We start from the raw sequence: 15832 nt of genomic DNA on the forward strand, positions 1-15832 counted from the left end.
TCCAAAGGCGTCTTACCCTAGTCTTCTCACTGCCCTAACTCCCAGTTCATACCTTAAAAATAGCTCTGTTGAGGCCCTGGCCGGTTTGCTCAGTGGTAGAGCGTTGGCCTGGTGTGCGGAAGTCTCGGTTAGATTCCTGGCCAAGGCACACAGGAGAAGCGCCCATCTACTTCTCCACCCCTCCCCCTCTCCTTCCTCTCTGTCTCTCTCTTCCCCTCCCGCAGCCAAGGCTCCATTGGAGCAAAGATGGCCCGGGCACTGAGGATGGCTCCATGGCCTCTGCCTCAGGCGCTAGAGTGGCTCTGGTCACAACAGAGCGACTCCCCAGATGGGCAGAGCATCACCCCCTGGTGGGCGTGCCAGGTGGATCCCCCTCCGGCGCATGCGGGAGTCTGTCTGACTGCCTCCTGGTTTCCAGCTTCAGAAAAAAAAAAAAAAAAAAAAAAAAAAAATAGCTCTGTTGAGAAAAGCAGCAGCAAAATTTTAAAGTAGGGCAAAATAAATGAATAAAGACATTAACAAGAGCTCCTTCAACACAGAGCAATTGTAAGAATTTTCATGTTTGTGGAGAAGCTGAGCCCACAGTAACCTCTGGCCCTTCTTGGCTTTAGTGGATTCCACGGTTCATTTGCACTGAGGTGGTTTGAGGCCCTTTAGAGACATAACGTTATTTCTGTGCGTTATCACGAAGGAATCTAAAGTATTCTTGTATTAGCACGAATATTATTTTTTCAGTTGGTCTGAAGAACTATTATGAAGTATGTTGCCACAATGTGTATTGAAAAAAATCTCTAAGTAAACTAGCATTTAGCTTGTAAAAGTGTTCAACACCTCACACGGAGCTTCTTTTTAAATCCATCGCGGGAAGAACCCCAACACTTAAAATCCTTTAGTTTTGGGTAAAATATGTATGCTAAATGTAACTTGAAATGTCAACTTATCCTCCCAGAGCGATATTAGCAAATTGGTGTGTGAACAAAGAGCCCTTTCTGCACCAGCATGAATGTGCCCCCCCACCCCAGAAGCGTGATTTTATAAAACAGCTGTCGTGCATGTTGACAAATGACAAAGCGGCAGACGAGGTAAAACACTTTCGGTCAAAGCTAAGAGGGAAAAACTGGGCTGCTGGAGAGACTAGCGGGCTTGGATCCCCAGCTTCACTAACCTCTTTTTTCCAGTCTTTAGGGAGCGGGGGGCCTCACCGCCCTACCGCCCTACCCCCCTTTCACTGGCTCTGGTTACAGCCTTTCGAGTTGAACAAACTTGCTGCAGGCGGATTGGCGATCGGGAGCTCCCCGGCTTGGGCGTTGCATTTACAGTACTCATTTATTCTCTGCGGCGCGCCGCGGGCCGCTTCTTTGTACCCGCCGCCTCCGGGAATCAGGCCTCCACCGGGAGCGCTTCCCCGAGGCCGCCGGCCCCCGAGGCCGGCACGTGCCTCGCCCGCCCGGCCCGCCGAGGGGGCGGAGGCCCAGCTTGTCTCCCACCACCCCCCCCTTCGGGAGGGGGAGGAGCAGCGGCAGCGGCAGCGGCGACAGCAGAGGGCGATTGCTGTCCCGCCGAGGAACTGCGCGGCGGAAGGGCTGCAGCGCCTGGGCGCCCAGCGACTCCCGGCAGCGGCGGCGGGGGCCGGGGGCGGGGGCGGGGAACGGCGCGGTCGCCCGGCCTGTTCTCGGGCACTTCCTGACTGTCTGGCTCCGCGCACTCGGCCGGACTCGGGCGCCCCCGGCCCCTCGCTGGCTGGCTGGCGGGCGGGCCCGCTCTGCGTCGGCCGCGCCGCCGTGGGGGCACGCGGGGCAGACTCGGCCGGGGATGAGCTGACTGCGGGCAGATACGCCGCGGACTGGCCCGAGAGGCCGCGTGGAGCCGCATTTCTTCGAGTCGCCGCCCTGCTCTTGGATTTGAGATCATGTACGTACGCGTCGCGGTCCTGCCATTGTTTCAGCCCCAGCGCGTGCTGCGCCCCGGGGCGAGGGGCTCGCGCCCATCCTCGCCGCGCGCTGTCCCCGCACTTCCTGTGCGGACTGAAGTGCGCCTCGCGCTGACCACGCGCCACCTCTCCCCTCCCCCTTCTCTGCCCTGCAGGTCCATTCACATCGTGGCACTGGGGAACGAGGGGGACTCCTTCCACCAGGACAGTCGGCCGTCGGGGCTCATCCGCACTTACCTGGGGAGAAGCCCGCTGGTCTCCGGGGACGAAAGCAGCTTGTTGCTGAACGCGACCAGCACCGTGGCGCGCCCGGTGTTCACTGAGTATCAGGCCAGCGCGTTTGGGAATGTAAAGCTAGTGGTCCACGACTGTCCCGTCTGGGTAAGGCGCGGCAGCGGCTCTGTGATGAGGCTGACGCAGCTTTTCTTTCATTTTTAAAAAAATCTTTTCCCTCCTTTTCCCCTTTCGTGAATGTGAAGTGTCCGGGTCACTCAGGTAGAGTTTTCAAACAGTTTTGAGAAATCTTTGGTCCTTTGTTTCATCGGGCAGGGAGCAGCCCAAAGAGCACTCTTAGAAGGCAGAAAGCGTCAGTGGGAAAGTGGAGTGCTTACACTTCACGACTGTGGCTTGTCCCTCGACGCTGACAATTGAATATGCCAGTCACGAAGGACGAGGTCACAAAGTTTCACCAGCTGAGAGTAATGTTCTTTATACGTACCCTTTGAGTGATACTGTGATATTAGTGTTCTAAAAATAAAGCTTTCTGAAAGCTCATCACAGGCAAGAATACATTTCATTGGGGTGGTTCAGAAGTAGGACCCTGGAAAGAAGAGGGCAGGATGGGGACTGAGAATTGTAAAGAATTCATTTATATTACTATTTACCTTTGGACATTTTAAATTAGTGTTTTAATTTTAATAATGTAGATACTATTGATATATTAGGCATTTGTTTTTAGTGACTCGTAAATCAAGTATTACTAATACTGCTTGGAACTTTTTAAAAGCTTTAAATATTGCAATAGTTGACAAATTGTAATGAAGTCGGTAAATTCTAATCGAATTCTTGGGTGTTTCATAAAAGAAGGGAATCTACTCCCTGACACATGTAAATGTTTTTAGCACACTATAACATCATACTTTTTAATGTTTTTGTTAAATCTTATTTGAAAATGTTTGATGTTTTACTTGTATTGGAGTTATATTGCTACTAAAGATTACATTTTGTAACAGAAGAAAGTTTAGTGTTTGAAAAAGAAAATGCAAATTATTATGTGCGATTTCTACATTTGAACAGCAATTTTTAAAAACTGCATTAGGGGCTATTGAGAATTAATATACCTTCCTAAAGAAATGTGTAGAACTTACATTGGAAATTTTCTTATGCAAATTTTCACATTATGGAAGAAAAGATTACTTTCCAAAGTAAATTTGTGGTTAAAGAAAATTTATATTAATAGGCTGAAATAAATGAAAAACAGTTTTTCAATAACAATGATGTTATTAAACTCCTAGATATGACAACAATGATGCTGATCATAAGTTTTGCTAAAGAATTTATTGGCTGGAGTCATGCAAACAAATGAAACACTTTTAACTTTGGTCACTCATTGTAAAAGAACTAACACTAAAAATGTATTGGTTGCATGAAGTTGAGCAAATGTTGAGCGAGTAGAGGAAATAAATGTAGGGAAAATAAAATAAGATGAATTAGGATGCTAGGATTGCCTTTTACATTTTTTTTCTTTGAGCTGTCAACTCTTTTCTGTTAATGTTGCTAATTTAGCAAACAGGAATACTTGTGATCCCATGAATTGTAGTAAATGAAATCTTCCAAATGGATTAAAATAAGCCTCAGTAGTCTGGATTTTTGCCATTTACTGATTAGCATGTTTTATCATGCTAATCACATTTGTTTGGTTAGAGCAGCGGTTCTCAACCTGTGGGTCGGGACCCCGGCGGGTCCAACGACCAAAACACAGGGGTCGTCTAAAGCCATCGGATCCCTGTGTTTTGGTCGGTTCGACCCCCGCTGGGGTCGCGACCCACAGGTTGAGAACCGCTGGGTTAGAGTCTGGTCCTATTTAAGGCACTGAGTTTATAACCAGGTATAATTTCTAGATTATAGTGGTCTACAGATATAGGAGACTATATTAGTAGAGTTACTTTTTACAAGGTGCTTTTCTTCTCTTTGTACTAAGTAAAAGCACATTAGATACTAAAGTTGATTATATTCCTCAGCTGATATTTGACATGTACTGAATCGGAGTATTAAATATAACAAAGTAGATAGAGCACAGGTTTTGATATCAAAAGGACCTGATTTCAGATCCTTACTTTGTTATGTAGTGGCTATGTTTCTTGCAAAGACTCTTGTCCTCTCTCCGCCTTACTTTTTCTATTTATACAGTAAATATGGTAATCTCTACTTTTAGAGCTGTGCTGAAGAGTAAATGAGATGATTCATATAAAGATCTTAGTATAGAAGCTGGCATGTAGTAGGCACTTAGTAAGTGGTAATTGTTATAATAGAGTCATTACAACTTCAGTATAACCATGTAGCACTTAATGCTAAGCTATAGTAGTTTTTCCACACATCATTCAAAATTTAAACAATGCATCAATGCAGAAAGGTTAGTCGTTAGTATTGTATTTTCAGCCCCACAATCAAGTAGCATAAAATTGTTATTCTGCTATAAAAATTCAGATTAGTTTTTAAAAGATGAGTTTTATTCTTCAAATGTGGGACTAAGCCTTGTGTTGCATAATCTCCTAGAGGAAATCCTGGAACTGATTTACAGGTGGTGGGAAAATTTTTATTTCCTTAATATTTCTAGAAACTAATGGAGCATTTTCTGTTTGACATAGTTTGAGAAAAAATGTGCTATTGCTTCTTTGGAGCTGAAATGAGATAGCTGTGCTTCTCCTTAGTTTTCTTTGGTAGATCTGTAGCTTTACTCTGGATCCTTGCTATATATACTTGGCATTTTGAAAATAAATGTCTTTCCAATTTATATTACATAGCTCATCATTTAGTGTCTCTCTCTCAAACCCACCCCATTTTTGTTGCAGTTATTTTATTTCTGGATCTTTTCCTGTTTATCAAAAATAATTCCACAAGAAGTGGTGAGGTAATGCATGCACAGTTTTCCTGTGCAAGGTTTGAAACTGATTTGTATTAAAAATAGAATTATTTGTATATCTTCATATTCTCAGTACCATGGTGTTAATGATGCCAAAGCCCATTTTCTCTTAAATGTTCTCCTCCACCCCCATCTCTCTCCAAGCCTCTCTACACCTCTCCAGTACCTCTGTAATTTTGAACTATTTGGAATGCAAAGAACAAGTTACAAAGAGCAAGAACTCAGGTCTCTCAGAGTCAAATGGCTGCTTAGTATTGGTCCCACTTAGGTTTTGTTTTTGTATACCATTCTTCTACCGTCCTTTTTCCTTGTTATACATCTAGACGCAGTCATACTTGTATACTTTGAGCTTGAATGCTATAACAGATACAGTTGGAACTGAATGGGTTTTGTGGTTTGGGATTTGGAAATGAGCACAGAGCTCCTCTGGGAAGCTTTCACATTTTCTTGATCCATGTCCCACTTCACTTCTCCCCCTCTTTCACTCTCTACTAAGTGCAAGACTTTGCACTTTTTATTCCTCCAGCTTGCCTTCGGGATTTTTGGTTTTAATCTTCCTTTAAAAATGCCGTATCCATCCTATTTTCAGTAGGGTATACATATCTAAAAATCCTGTAATAATTCTTATTCTGAGTGTACTTGTAGGAAATGGGTGGGTTGGGAAGGTACAAGGGATTGACACAGGCTGTGCTGCGGCTGGGAAGGTCCTGTGGGAAGAAGCTCTTGGCCATACGGCACTGCTGTGCTATACTCCTCCAGAATTTTTCATTCTAGGATCAAGTCCTGACACACAGATACAGATCTTGATTGATAGACTCAAACACTGTAAACCCTGTTTTAGTCTCATATTGCAAAGTGAAAACTTTCATAGTCAATAGTTTTTGGATCTGTTAGTCACATCTAGCTGTCTATTTTTGTGTGTGCATTCCAATAAATCTTTATTCATAAAAAAAATCAGGCATCGGTCCAGATTTGCCTGCATAGCTGTCTATTTTCGTAATCTGGCTTTATTACATCCTAGAAATACATACTAAAGGCCTCATGAAATGACAGTGATTAATAATTAACTAGAATAGAATAAAGCTACTTATACATATTTAGCAGTGTCATTAAGACGTGTAAAGATATTTTCTTTATACCACTCTTCACCCAAAAACTGAACAATTATTTTAAAAATATTAAAGCACTAAGTTCTAAGGGCCAGGGTCCATATGAATTACTTTGGCCCCAGTTCTAAATATAAATATTATTAAGTATAGTCCAAAAGTAAAGGTTTGAAAATTAGATTTATCCTAAAGTTTTAATTTATACGAGCAAATTACATGAGTTGCAGAAGTATTCTTTACCATGTTAGCATCTTATAATACACCATGTCTTTTTATGGAGGAACCCCCACCATTCCCGTTTGCTGTATGTATGCAGTGCTGTCCAAAGGACACATGAAGTTGAAAAGTATATGTGAATTTTGAAAATATGGATAAAATATATGGCATGCCCCAGGATTTACAGTGTTTTACAATTCCAAACAATGAACAATTCTGCAGTGTCTAGGTCATGGAAAATCATTTGAAGCTTTTTTACTCATACTGATGCTTTTTAATGTATAGCATTATGTCTTTTAAATTATTAGGTGAAAGAAATAAAGCATAAAAATTTTAAAACAGTGCTTATTTTTAAATACAAGTATTGAAAGAGGTTGCTTATTTCATTAGAGTCTCAGGAATTCTTAGATCGTCTATATACTTGTCTAGGATAAATGTATAAATAAAAAGTAAAAAAAAAGAAGTTGGTAGACCTCAAACATTTTAAAAAGTATATTGTTTTGTATAATAAAATTTTGTAATGAATTCCAAAAGTTAAAATATAGCAAGAAAATTAAACTGTTTTTTCATGATTGATATGAGAACAGACTAAAGATTACTCTTTGCATTTTGCTTTAGGACATTTTTGACAGTGATTGGTATACCTCTCGAAATCTAATTGGGGGCGCTGACATCATTGTGATCAAATACAACGTAAATGATAAGTTTTCATTTCACGAAGTGAAGGATAATTATATTCCGGTAATAAAAAGAGCATTAAATTCAGTTCCAGTAATCATTGCTGCTGTCGGTACCAGACAAAATGGTAAGTGTTTAATTTTCTTTTTTATGATGAGAGTATAGATACTATATTAATTTTAAATAGAGCTAAGCTTATTAATGATTAAAACAATTTTTTATTAAAAACCCAAAATGACTGTGGGTTCAAATGCCAGCTGTTTTGTCTTCATCATTGACTATGATAATGAGATATCAAAGTATTGAAAATTTCTTCAGTGATTATGATGGCTCATATTTCTCAGGGCCAACTCAGAATTCACTTTGATTTGGTGACATTTCATAGTTCTTAATGGTATTTTCTCTGTAAAGTTGTCTTTAAGTTTTTAGTGGTTTTTTGTTTTTGGGGTTTTTTTTTTCTTTTTGGTAATCTTCTGAAGTGAGAAGCAGCGAGGCAGAGAGACAGACTCTTGCGTGTGCCCAACTGGGATCCACCTTGCTCTGTCCAGATGGGGCGTTGCTCCGTTGCAACCAGAGCCATTCTAGTGCTTGAGGTGGAGGCCATGGAGTCATCCTCCACGTCCAGGCCAACTTTGCTCCAATGGAGCCTTGGCTGCAGGAGGAGAAGAGAGAGATAGAGAGAAAGGAGAGGGGGAGGGGTGGAGAAGCAGATGGGTACTTCTCCTGTGTGCCCTGGCCAGGAATCGAACCCGGGACTTACCCACACCAGGCCGATGCTCTACCACTGAGCCAACTGGCTAGGGCCTAAGTTTTTAGTTTTATTCATTTTTATTAAGCTATAGCAAAGTAAAGGACATAATGTTCACTAATCTTTGAATGAAGTGCATTTTAACATATGTATACAACCATGCAGCCATCACACTGACCAAGACATAGAATGATTGCAGCACTTACGAAGGCTCTCTCATGCCTCTTCCCAGTTAATAACACCCCTCCTAGAGGTATCCACCATTCTGACTTCTAAAAACAGATTAGTTTTACCTATTCTTGAACTTCATGCAAATGGAAGTATACAGTATGTCTGGTGTCTGACTAATTTCAGTTAGCATAATACTGTTGAGCTTCATCTATGTTGTCCTTATCTGTAATTTGTTCTTTTTATTGCCACATATTATTCCATTGTGTGAATATCATGTGATTTATTTATCCCTGCTCCTTTCGATAATGCTTAACTTAGGTTTTTACCTAGGAGTAGGGTTGTTGGGTCATAAGGTAGGTACATGTTTAACGTTGTAGATACAAATAAAGTAGGTTTGATCCTTGCTTGATACCACATCTCCTCAGTTTCCCTATCTTTCTTTTTGTTGCTGGCCATATTTCTCAAAAGTATTGTCCACACTTCCTGAGTACTCGTCCTGACTTCCCATTCATTCTTCAATCCACTGTAGTCTGATTATGACTTTTAAAGCTAGCTCCAATTACTTTTTGATTTCTTCCTTATTGTCTGACATAGGATGTCCCAGGTTCACCTTAGACATTGTCTGTCCCAGCCCAAAAATCAGTCCTTTCTTCAAGGAGCCCTGGCTCCTTATAATGAGTAATGATATTTAGAAACCAAAATCTGGGCTCTAGGGGTGTTCATTACTTTAGGTGTAGTGACTTCTGGGCCTGTATATATGTGGCTTTATCTAATATGTATATTTTAAATCATGAGTTCCCATTGATACCCTTATTCCAATATTTTTATCTCATTTCAGTAATTTTCTGTTGTAAAGTCTTACCTAAAATACAAGATAGGTGTATCTTCTTTGTCCTGTACCCATTATACTGAATTACTTGAAGAACTTAATGTCTTTCTTTAGATCTGAGAAAGTCTCAAGTTTCTGACATACTCAATTATCACATTCTCTTCATTTTCCCTATTCTCTTCTTGTGGGACTCTTACTAGACTGATGTTGAAACTTCTAGATTTCTCATCTATTTTTCTTATCTTTCTTTTTTATATTTCCTATCCATTTATTTCTCCCTGTCACATTATGGGAGAATTTCTTGGTCTTTTATTTTTTTTCCAGCTCACAAATAACCATATTTTTAGCTCCATAAGACACACTTTTTTTCCCCCAAAAGTGTGTGTGTGGGGGGGAAATGCCCGTGCATCTTATGGAGCGAATGTTTTTTTTTTTTTTTTGTAGCTGCTGTGGGTTCCCGGACAACTAGAAGAGTATTTGAACATTAAAGTCTCTTCTCATTTGTTAGTAACAGTGCTAATGGTTGTTAACACTGCTGTTGAGTTTACATTGTTGAAATATTATTGTGATATATATATATATATATATATAAAATTATTATTTTTTTTTGTATTTCTCTGAAGCTGGAAACAGGGAGAGACAGTTAGACAGACTCCCGCATGCGCCCGACCGGGATCCACCCGGCACGCCCACCAGGGGCAACGCTCTGCCCACTAGGGGACGATGCTCTGCCCCTCCAGGGCGTTGCTCTGCCGCGATCAGAGCCACTCTAGTGCCTGGGGCAGAGGCCAAGGAGCCATCCCCAGCGCCCGGGCCATCTTTGCTCCAATGGAGCCTTGGCTGCGGGAGGGGAAGAGAGAGACAGAGAGGAAGGAGGGGGGGTGGAGAAGCAAATGGACGCCTCTCTTATGTGCCCTGGCCGGGAATCGAACCCGGGTCCCCTGCATGCCAGGCCGATGCTCTACCGCTGAACCAACCAGCCAGGGCCTATTGTGGTATATTTTATTAAATATTTTAACACACCATTTGGTTCAGGACATTTTTTTTTCTTATTTTCCTCCTTAGAACCCTAGGTGTGGCCTGACCTGTGGTGGCACAGTGGGTAAAGCACCTACCTCTAACACTGAGGTCGCCGGTTCAAAACCCTGGGCTTGCCTGGTCAAGGCACATATGGGAGTTGATGCTTTCTGCTCCTCACTCTTTTTCTCTGTCTCTCTCTGTCTCTGTTTCCTCTCTCTAAAATGAATAAATAAAATGTAAAAGAAAAAAACAAACAAAAACTCTAGGTGTGTCTTACGGTCAGGTGCGTCTTAGGAGTGAAAAATACCGTAGTTCTTCTGGGTCCATTCTGGTGTTTTGCTTTAAATTTTCATTTCAACAACTATTATATCCAAGATCTGTAATTGGTTCTCTTTCATAATTTCTTGTTCCTGTTTTAAGGATGTAAATACTTAAAAAGAAAAAACCCCTCTCAATTATACTTACTTTTTTTTTTTCTGTATTTTTCTGAAGCCGGAAATGGGAAGAGACAGTCAGACAGACTCCTGCATGCACCCCACCGGGATCCACCTGGCACGCCCACCAGGGGGCGACGCTCTGCCCCCTCCGGGGCGTCGCTCTGTTGCGACCAGAGCCACTATAGCGCCTGGGGCAGAGGCCGAGGAGCCATCCCCAGCGCCCAGGCCATCTTTTGCTCCAATGGAGCCTCGGCTGCGGGAGGGGAAGAGAGAGACAGAGAGGAAGGAGAGGGGGAGGGGTGGAGAAGCAGATGGGCGCCTCTCCTGTGTGCCCTGGCCGGTAATCGAACCCGGGACTTCTGCACGCCAGGCTGATGCTCTACCACTGAGCCAACCGGCCAGGGCCTGTTTGATAATTTTTAATTTGCCTAGTTTTGCAGTTCAGATTCCCTGTTGGATTGGTGCCTCTCTCCTCCTCTGACCATCTACTCTCTGGGGCAGGGGTGGGAAGTGGGAGTGCTCACAGGGTCTGCAGGCTCAGCTGCTTTCACTGGGAGGCTCCAGCTGCTCTCTGCTGGATTGTCGTTGGGTCTTCTCCTCCCCTACTCCCTTCAGGGTTGAGAAGTGAGCATCCGTGATGTTGTCACAGTACAGAACTTGATGCCCTGTCTGTACTCTGAGCTTGGGCTCTCTTTGGTCCTGTACTCCCTGCCTTCAGCCTCTTAGGCACTCCTAGTTTCTGGGCTGGTCAGGATCTCTCCTCTGATTTTTTGTTGCTGTATATACACATCTCCCTCCTTCCCTCTCTTCCTTCATCCCCCACCCCTCCCATTCTTACCTTCTTCCTGCCTTTTAGTTCATCATTTTGTTGTTCAGCAGGGAGAAGAGATTGCAGTGTGGGTTTAGCTTGCCATCTTTTTTTATTATTATTATTAAGTGAGAGGTGGGGAGGCAGAGACAGACTCCCACATGTACCCCACTGGAATCTACCCAGCAAGCTCCCTATGGGAAGACGATCTGCCCATCTGGGGCCGTTGCTCAGCAACCAAGCTATTTTAGTGCCTGAGGTGAGGCCATGGAGCCATCCTCAGTGCCTGGGGCCAACTTTGCTTAAACCACTTGAGCCATGGCTGCGGGAGGGGAAGAAAGAGAGAGAGAGATTGTGGGAAGGGAAGGGATAGAGAAGCAGATGGTTGCTTCTCCTGTGTGCCCTGACTTTGAATGGAACCCAGGACTTCCACATATCAGGCCGATGCTCTACCATTGAGCCAACCGGCCAGGGCCTAGCTTGCCCTCATGAACCTTGAAGTGAATGTGCTCTCTTTTTCCTCACACCCAGGCCTCTGTGTATGCTCTAGCCTCTGATGAAGGTGCCCTTCTGCACAGCCCCATCATACCTGCATTGCAAATTCATATTTGCCTTTTATTTAAAAAATCTTTTTTATTGTTTTGAGAGAGAGAGAGGAAAGGCATAAAGAAAGAGAGAGAAACTAATCTGTTCCTGTGTGTCTCCTGAGCAGGGATTGAACCTGCAACCTTTGCACATCAGGTTAGAGTCTAACCAACTGAGCTATCTGGCCAGAGCACCATATTTCTCTTTGAAATCATTACCTCTTCTGTACAGCCTTCCATAATCCCCCAAGCAGAGTGAATTTTCTCCCATTCCCATGCTGATTTTGTACACTTTTATTTTAGTAGGTATGTTATAATTGTTTACAGTCATGTTTCTCTTGACTCAGTTGACTATGAACTTCTTTTATGTGTATATCCTAATATCAGTAGTATTTGATGTGGTAGGTGCTTAATAAACATTTAATCAATGAATGTTTGAATGATTTTATAAATAATATACATAAGTGAAAAAAACTTTACTGACAAGATGAAGTTAATTTACCATATAAGATTTGATCACAAAGTAATTACAAAGCTAAATCTGTCTATTCAACTCAAGGACTTTATTGTCTTTCCTCCCCTGCCAATACCTTGTAATACATGAAACTCCTAATGACTCCTCTCTTGATCTCTTTTTAGAATTAGTTCAGCAAACACAGTCTCATCTATTGCCTTTGTAACACATGTTTTTTCTCTGTCTTTTTTTTTTTTTTTTTAACAGAGACAGAGAGAGAGTCAGAGAGAGGGATAGATAGGGATAGACAGACAGGAACGGAGAGAGATGAGAAGCATAAAGTATCAGTTTTTCGTTGCCGACACCTTAGTTGTTCATTGATTGCTTTCTCATATGTGCCTTGACCATGGGCCTTCAGCGGACAGAGCAACCCCTTGCTCGAGCCAGCGACCTTGGGTCCAAGCTGGTGAGCTTTTGCTCAAACCAGATGAGCCCGCGCTCAAGCTGGCGACCTCAGGGTCTCGAACCTGGGTCCTTCCGCATCCCAGTCCAACGCTGTATCCACTGCGCCACCGCCTGCTCAGGCTGTAACACATGTTTTGACAAGCTTGGCTATGTATATCTTCATTCTTGGTTCTGAATAATTTTTTGGCTTTTACTAAATATTGAATTTATCTTTAAAGTAGAAAAATATTTTGCAAACATGCTTAGGGTTTATTCATAGCCTTCAGTTTCTGAAAATTTGCATCACATATTCTTTTCTTTTTGAAGCTCTGATATAGACCAGTGCGTTGCTAGGCCAGTCTTCTTCCAAAGATTTCTAAAAGTTCCAAGTTTGGCAACATTTTAAGAATCACCCTACAGGTTCTCAAAGCCACTGCTTTGAAAGAGATTCTATTCATTTTAGTTCCAGAGTTATACTGTTTGCTTTAAAATAACAGACATTTGGTGATAACTAAGAAGACAATATGTAAGAAAAAAAACCTCTACAATGTTAACTAAAAGTATAACACTCTGACTCACAAGTCCCTTTGACCCTGAGGTAGACTCACCGGAGTGAGTTCCTGAAGAAGTCACCACAATTTAAAACTATTTTAATCCTCTGTTTCTGATGAAATGCTCTTTGGAGGTTTATTTAATCCATAAATGTTTTGTGGATTCTCCTAACTAATACATAATGATTGGGCATTTTTCCTTTTGTGTGTGTGAAAGCAAAAAGAATTTTGTCTTTTGTGATGTAGAGGCTATTCAAGGATTAGACACAAGGAGGGGCTTTCTAGGCATGGGTGTCAATAATTTGCTTATGGCTACTCAGAATGGAAGACCCCACTCAGCTAGACTAAACCTAAAATTTATTATATTTTTCTTTAAATAAAGATTACTTGTTTAAAATTATTTTAAATTATGTTCCTTTAATTATTCACTTGAAATACTACTGACTGGGCTTTATTTTATTTTATTGTTGTAGAAATAAAGTTTAATGCCCACTCACCCCATTCCATCAAAATAAGGAGAACTTTGTAGGCATAAGAAGCCCTCTGTATTCAGAAAACCAAAGCCGCTGTTTATGAAGGTTTTGTAAATGATGTGAAATACCAATGTGCTGTTTTTCAACATAGGCTAAATTCTGTGTGAAACCTTTATCTGCTCCAAACCTAAAATGATCTTAGAGAAAGTAAATGCAGAAACTCAGAGTATAATTTGTGGCATAATTTAGAGAACACAAGCCAAACTGTTAAATCACAGTATGTTTGGAATTTGTAATTCTTTACTCAAACTAAATTTTTAGCTTATTTTTTGATGCCCTTTTATCAGGTGGAGCAAGTAACAGGTTTTTATTGTTTCTCCATCTCTAACACAAAGAGACTTGGACAACATGCTTAAGTTTATTCATAGCCTTCACTTAACCTCTCCAAGCCTCAGTTTCCCCCTTGTAAAATGAGGATATGAGTATGTACATGGTTTCTAAGCTGTAGTATGCTTCCAGTGAAGCTAAAATTGTCTAAGTCATGAGTGCACACATGCATAATTATATATGTAGTATGCACTAAATATTCTTGGTATACACGGTGTGTGTGTGTGTGTGTGTGTGTGTGTGTGTGTGTGTTCCATCTATATGCAGCTCATTGGTAGAGAATTTGTTGTATGTGCTGTGGGAATTTCCCAGCTGCCCTTTCAAGGCCACTGTTTACGCCCTCTGTTGCTGGGCTGGTCGGCTGCTGATGCCACAGAGCTGAGTCCTTTTCAGGCATTACTGATAGAAGCTGCTTGCCTAAAGTTATGCCCCCTCCACTCAGCAGTCCTCCTCTACTTACTGGTAGATTTAGGAATCAAAGGTCCAGCTGCCTTTCTCTAAATGAGGAACCACCCTAAGAGCCATCTAAGCTCCAGAGCCCTGCTAGTATCATCTGAGGTCTCCATTGCAACTAACTATATTGGGATTGATTTTTTCCTCTGTCAGGTCCCACTTTCTTCACTCCTGAGAAGAGTTGTTCCTGAGATTACCCCCCCCAATAAACCTTCTGCCACCAGTTTCCATCTCAGAGGCTGCTTCTCAGGGAAGCTAACCTATATATAACAGTGTACATTTCTAGAAATAGATTTACCTCCTTTTGACTTGGCTGCCTTTGAACAGTGATATGCCTGACACCTTGGCTTGAACAAAATTAAGCTTGCTGACACATAGAGAGTTGAACATACATTTTTAGCCTTATTAAGGAGTATACTTAGAGATAGGTTGATCTAGCACCTTCCCAGTCATAGATTTGTATATGGTGCTAGTATGAATCTTGGGACAGTACATATTTTGAGTAAATACTTTTTATTCCTTCAGTTTTTATTTTTAAGTCTTAAAGAAAAAGATAAAGAGTAACTGAATTTGCCTCTGCAGTTGAATGCTTTAGCAGACCAGCACAAAATTTCTGACAGACCAGCCAAATGCCTGCATTAGAGTCTAATAATTGAAATGTCTGGACTAATAAGAATGTACTTTATATGAAGTCTACAGAGAGTGGCAGTTTTGCAGCCTTGAAGATTCAAGTTAAATTGAGGATTCTATTAAAATAAAAGTATAAGGTCTATTCAACTTGGAGAATATATTTTAAATTTGTTTTAAAAAGAGAGACAACCCACCGGTTCCCATTATTTTTATGGACAACCAAACTGTTAAATTTGTATTGATGCTCAGAATGTCAAGGTTGTGTAAAAGGAAGCAGGCCTGCCCTGCTGGCTCATGTACAGTTACTGTATTAACCTTGGTAATATCCATTCAGCTATTTTAAAATTCTTCTGTTTTCCAGAGTACTGTTTATTCTCCTTGCAGTTAGAGCTTGTTCATTTTAAGGACCTTTCCATTATTATTTACACTTTTTATTCAGAGTTTTAGTGGATCATGGATGTACTAAATGCCCTTGAACTGAGGTTCTAGTATGAGCTCTTAATTTGTTGTTTCATGTTCAGATTGTTTATGAAAATTTTTTCCCTATTTCAATTCAAAGTTCTCTGTTGCTCACATTCATTTTCTCAGAAGAATTACCTTGCACGTGCCCACTGTGCACCTCAGACCGAGGGAGCTGTGTCAGTACGACTGAAGGGATCCAGCTGGCTAAGGAGCTAGGAGCTACCTATCTGGAACTGCACAGCCTCGATGACTTCTACATCGGAAAGTATTTTGGAGGAGTGGTGAGTGGAAATTCCTGTTACATAAACT

General features: G+C 41.7%; 1 protein-coding gene across 1 annotated transcript in view; it reads left to right on the forward strand.

The window, feature by feature from the left end:
* Positions 1-1613: 1613 nt before the first annotated feature.
* Positions 1614-15832, forward strand: part of RHOBTB3 (Rho related BTB domain containing 3) — a 59192-nt gene continuing 44973 nt past the window's right edge. Inside the window, exons 1-4 of the mRNA XM_066273854.1 lie at positions 1614-1911; positions 2086-2311; positions 7013-7199; positions 15650-15804. Of these exons, the coding sequence (XP_066129951.1) occupies positions 1910-1911; positions 2086-2311; positions 7013-7199; positions 15650-15804 (570 nt within the window). The 5' untranslated portion in view covers positions 1614-1909. The remainder of the gene's footprint in view (positions 1912-2085; positions 2312-7012; positions 7200-15649; positions 15805-15832) is intronic.

The sequence above is a fragment of the Saccopteryx bilineata genome, chromosome 4 (genome assembly GCF_036850765.1).
Source record: "Saccopteryx bilineata isolate mSacBil1 chromosome 4, mSacBil1_pri_phased_curated, whole genome shotgun sequence".
NCBI lineage: Eukaryota > Metazoa > Chordata > Mammalia > Chiroptera > Emballonuridae > Saccopteryx > Saccopteryx bilineata.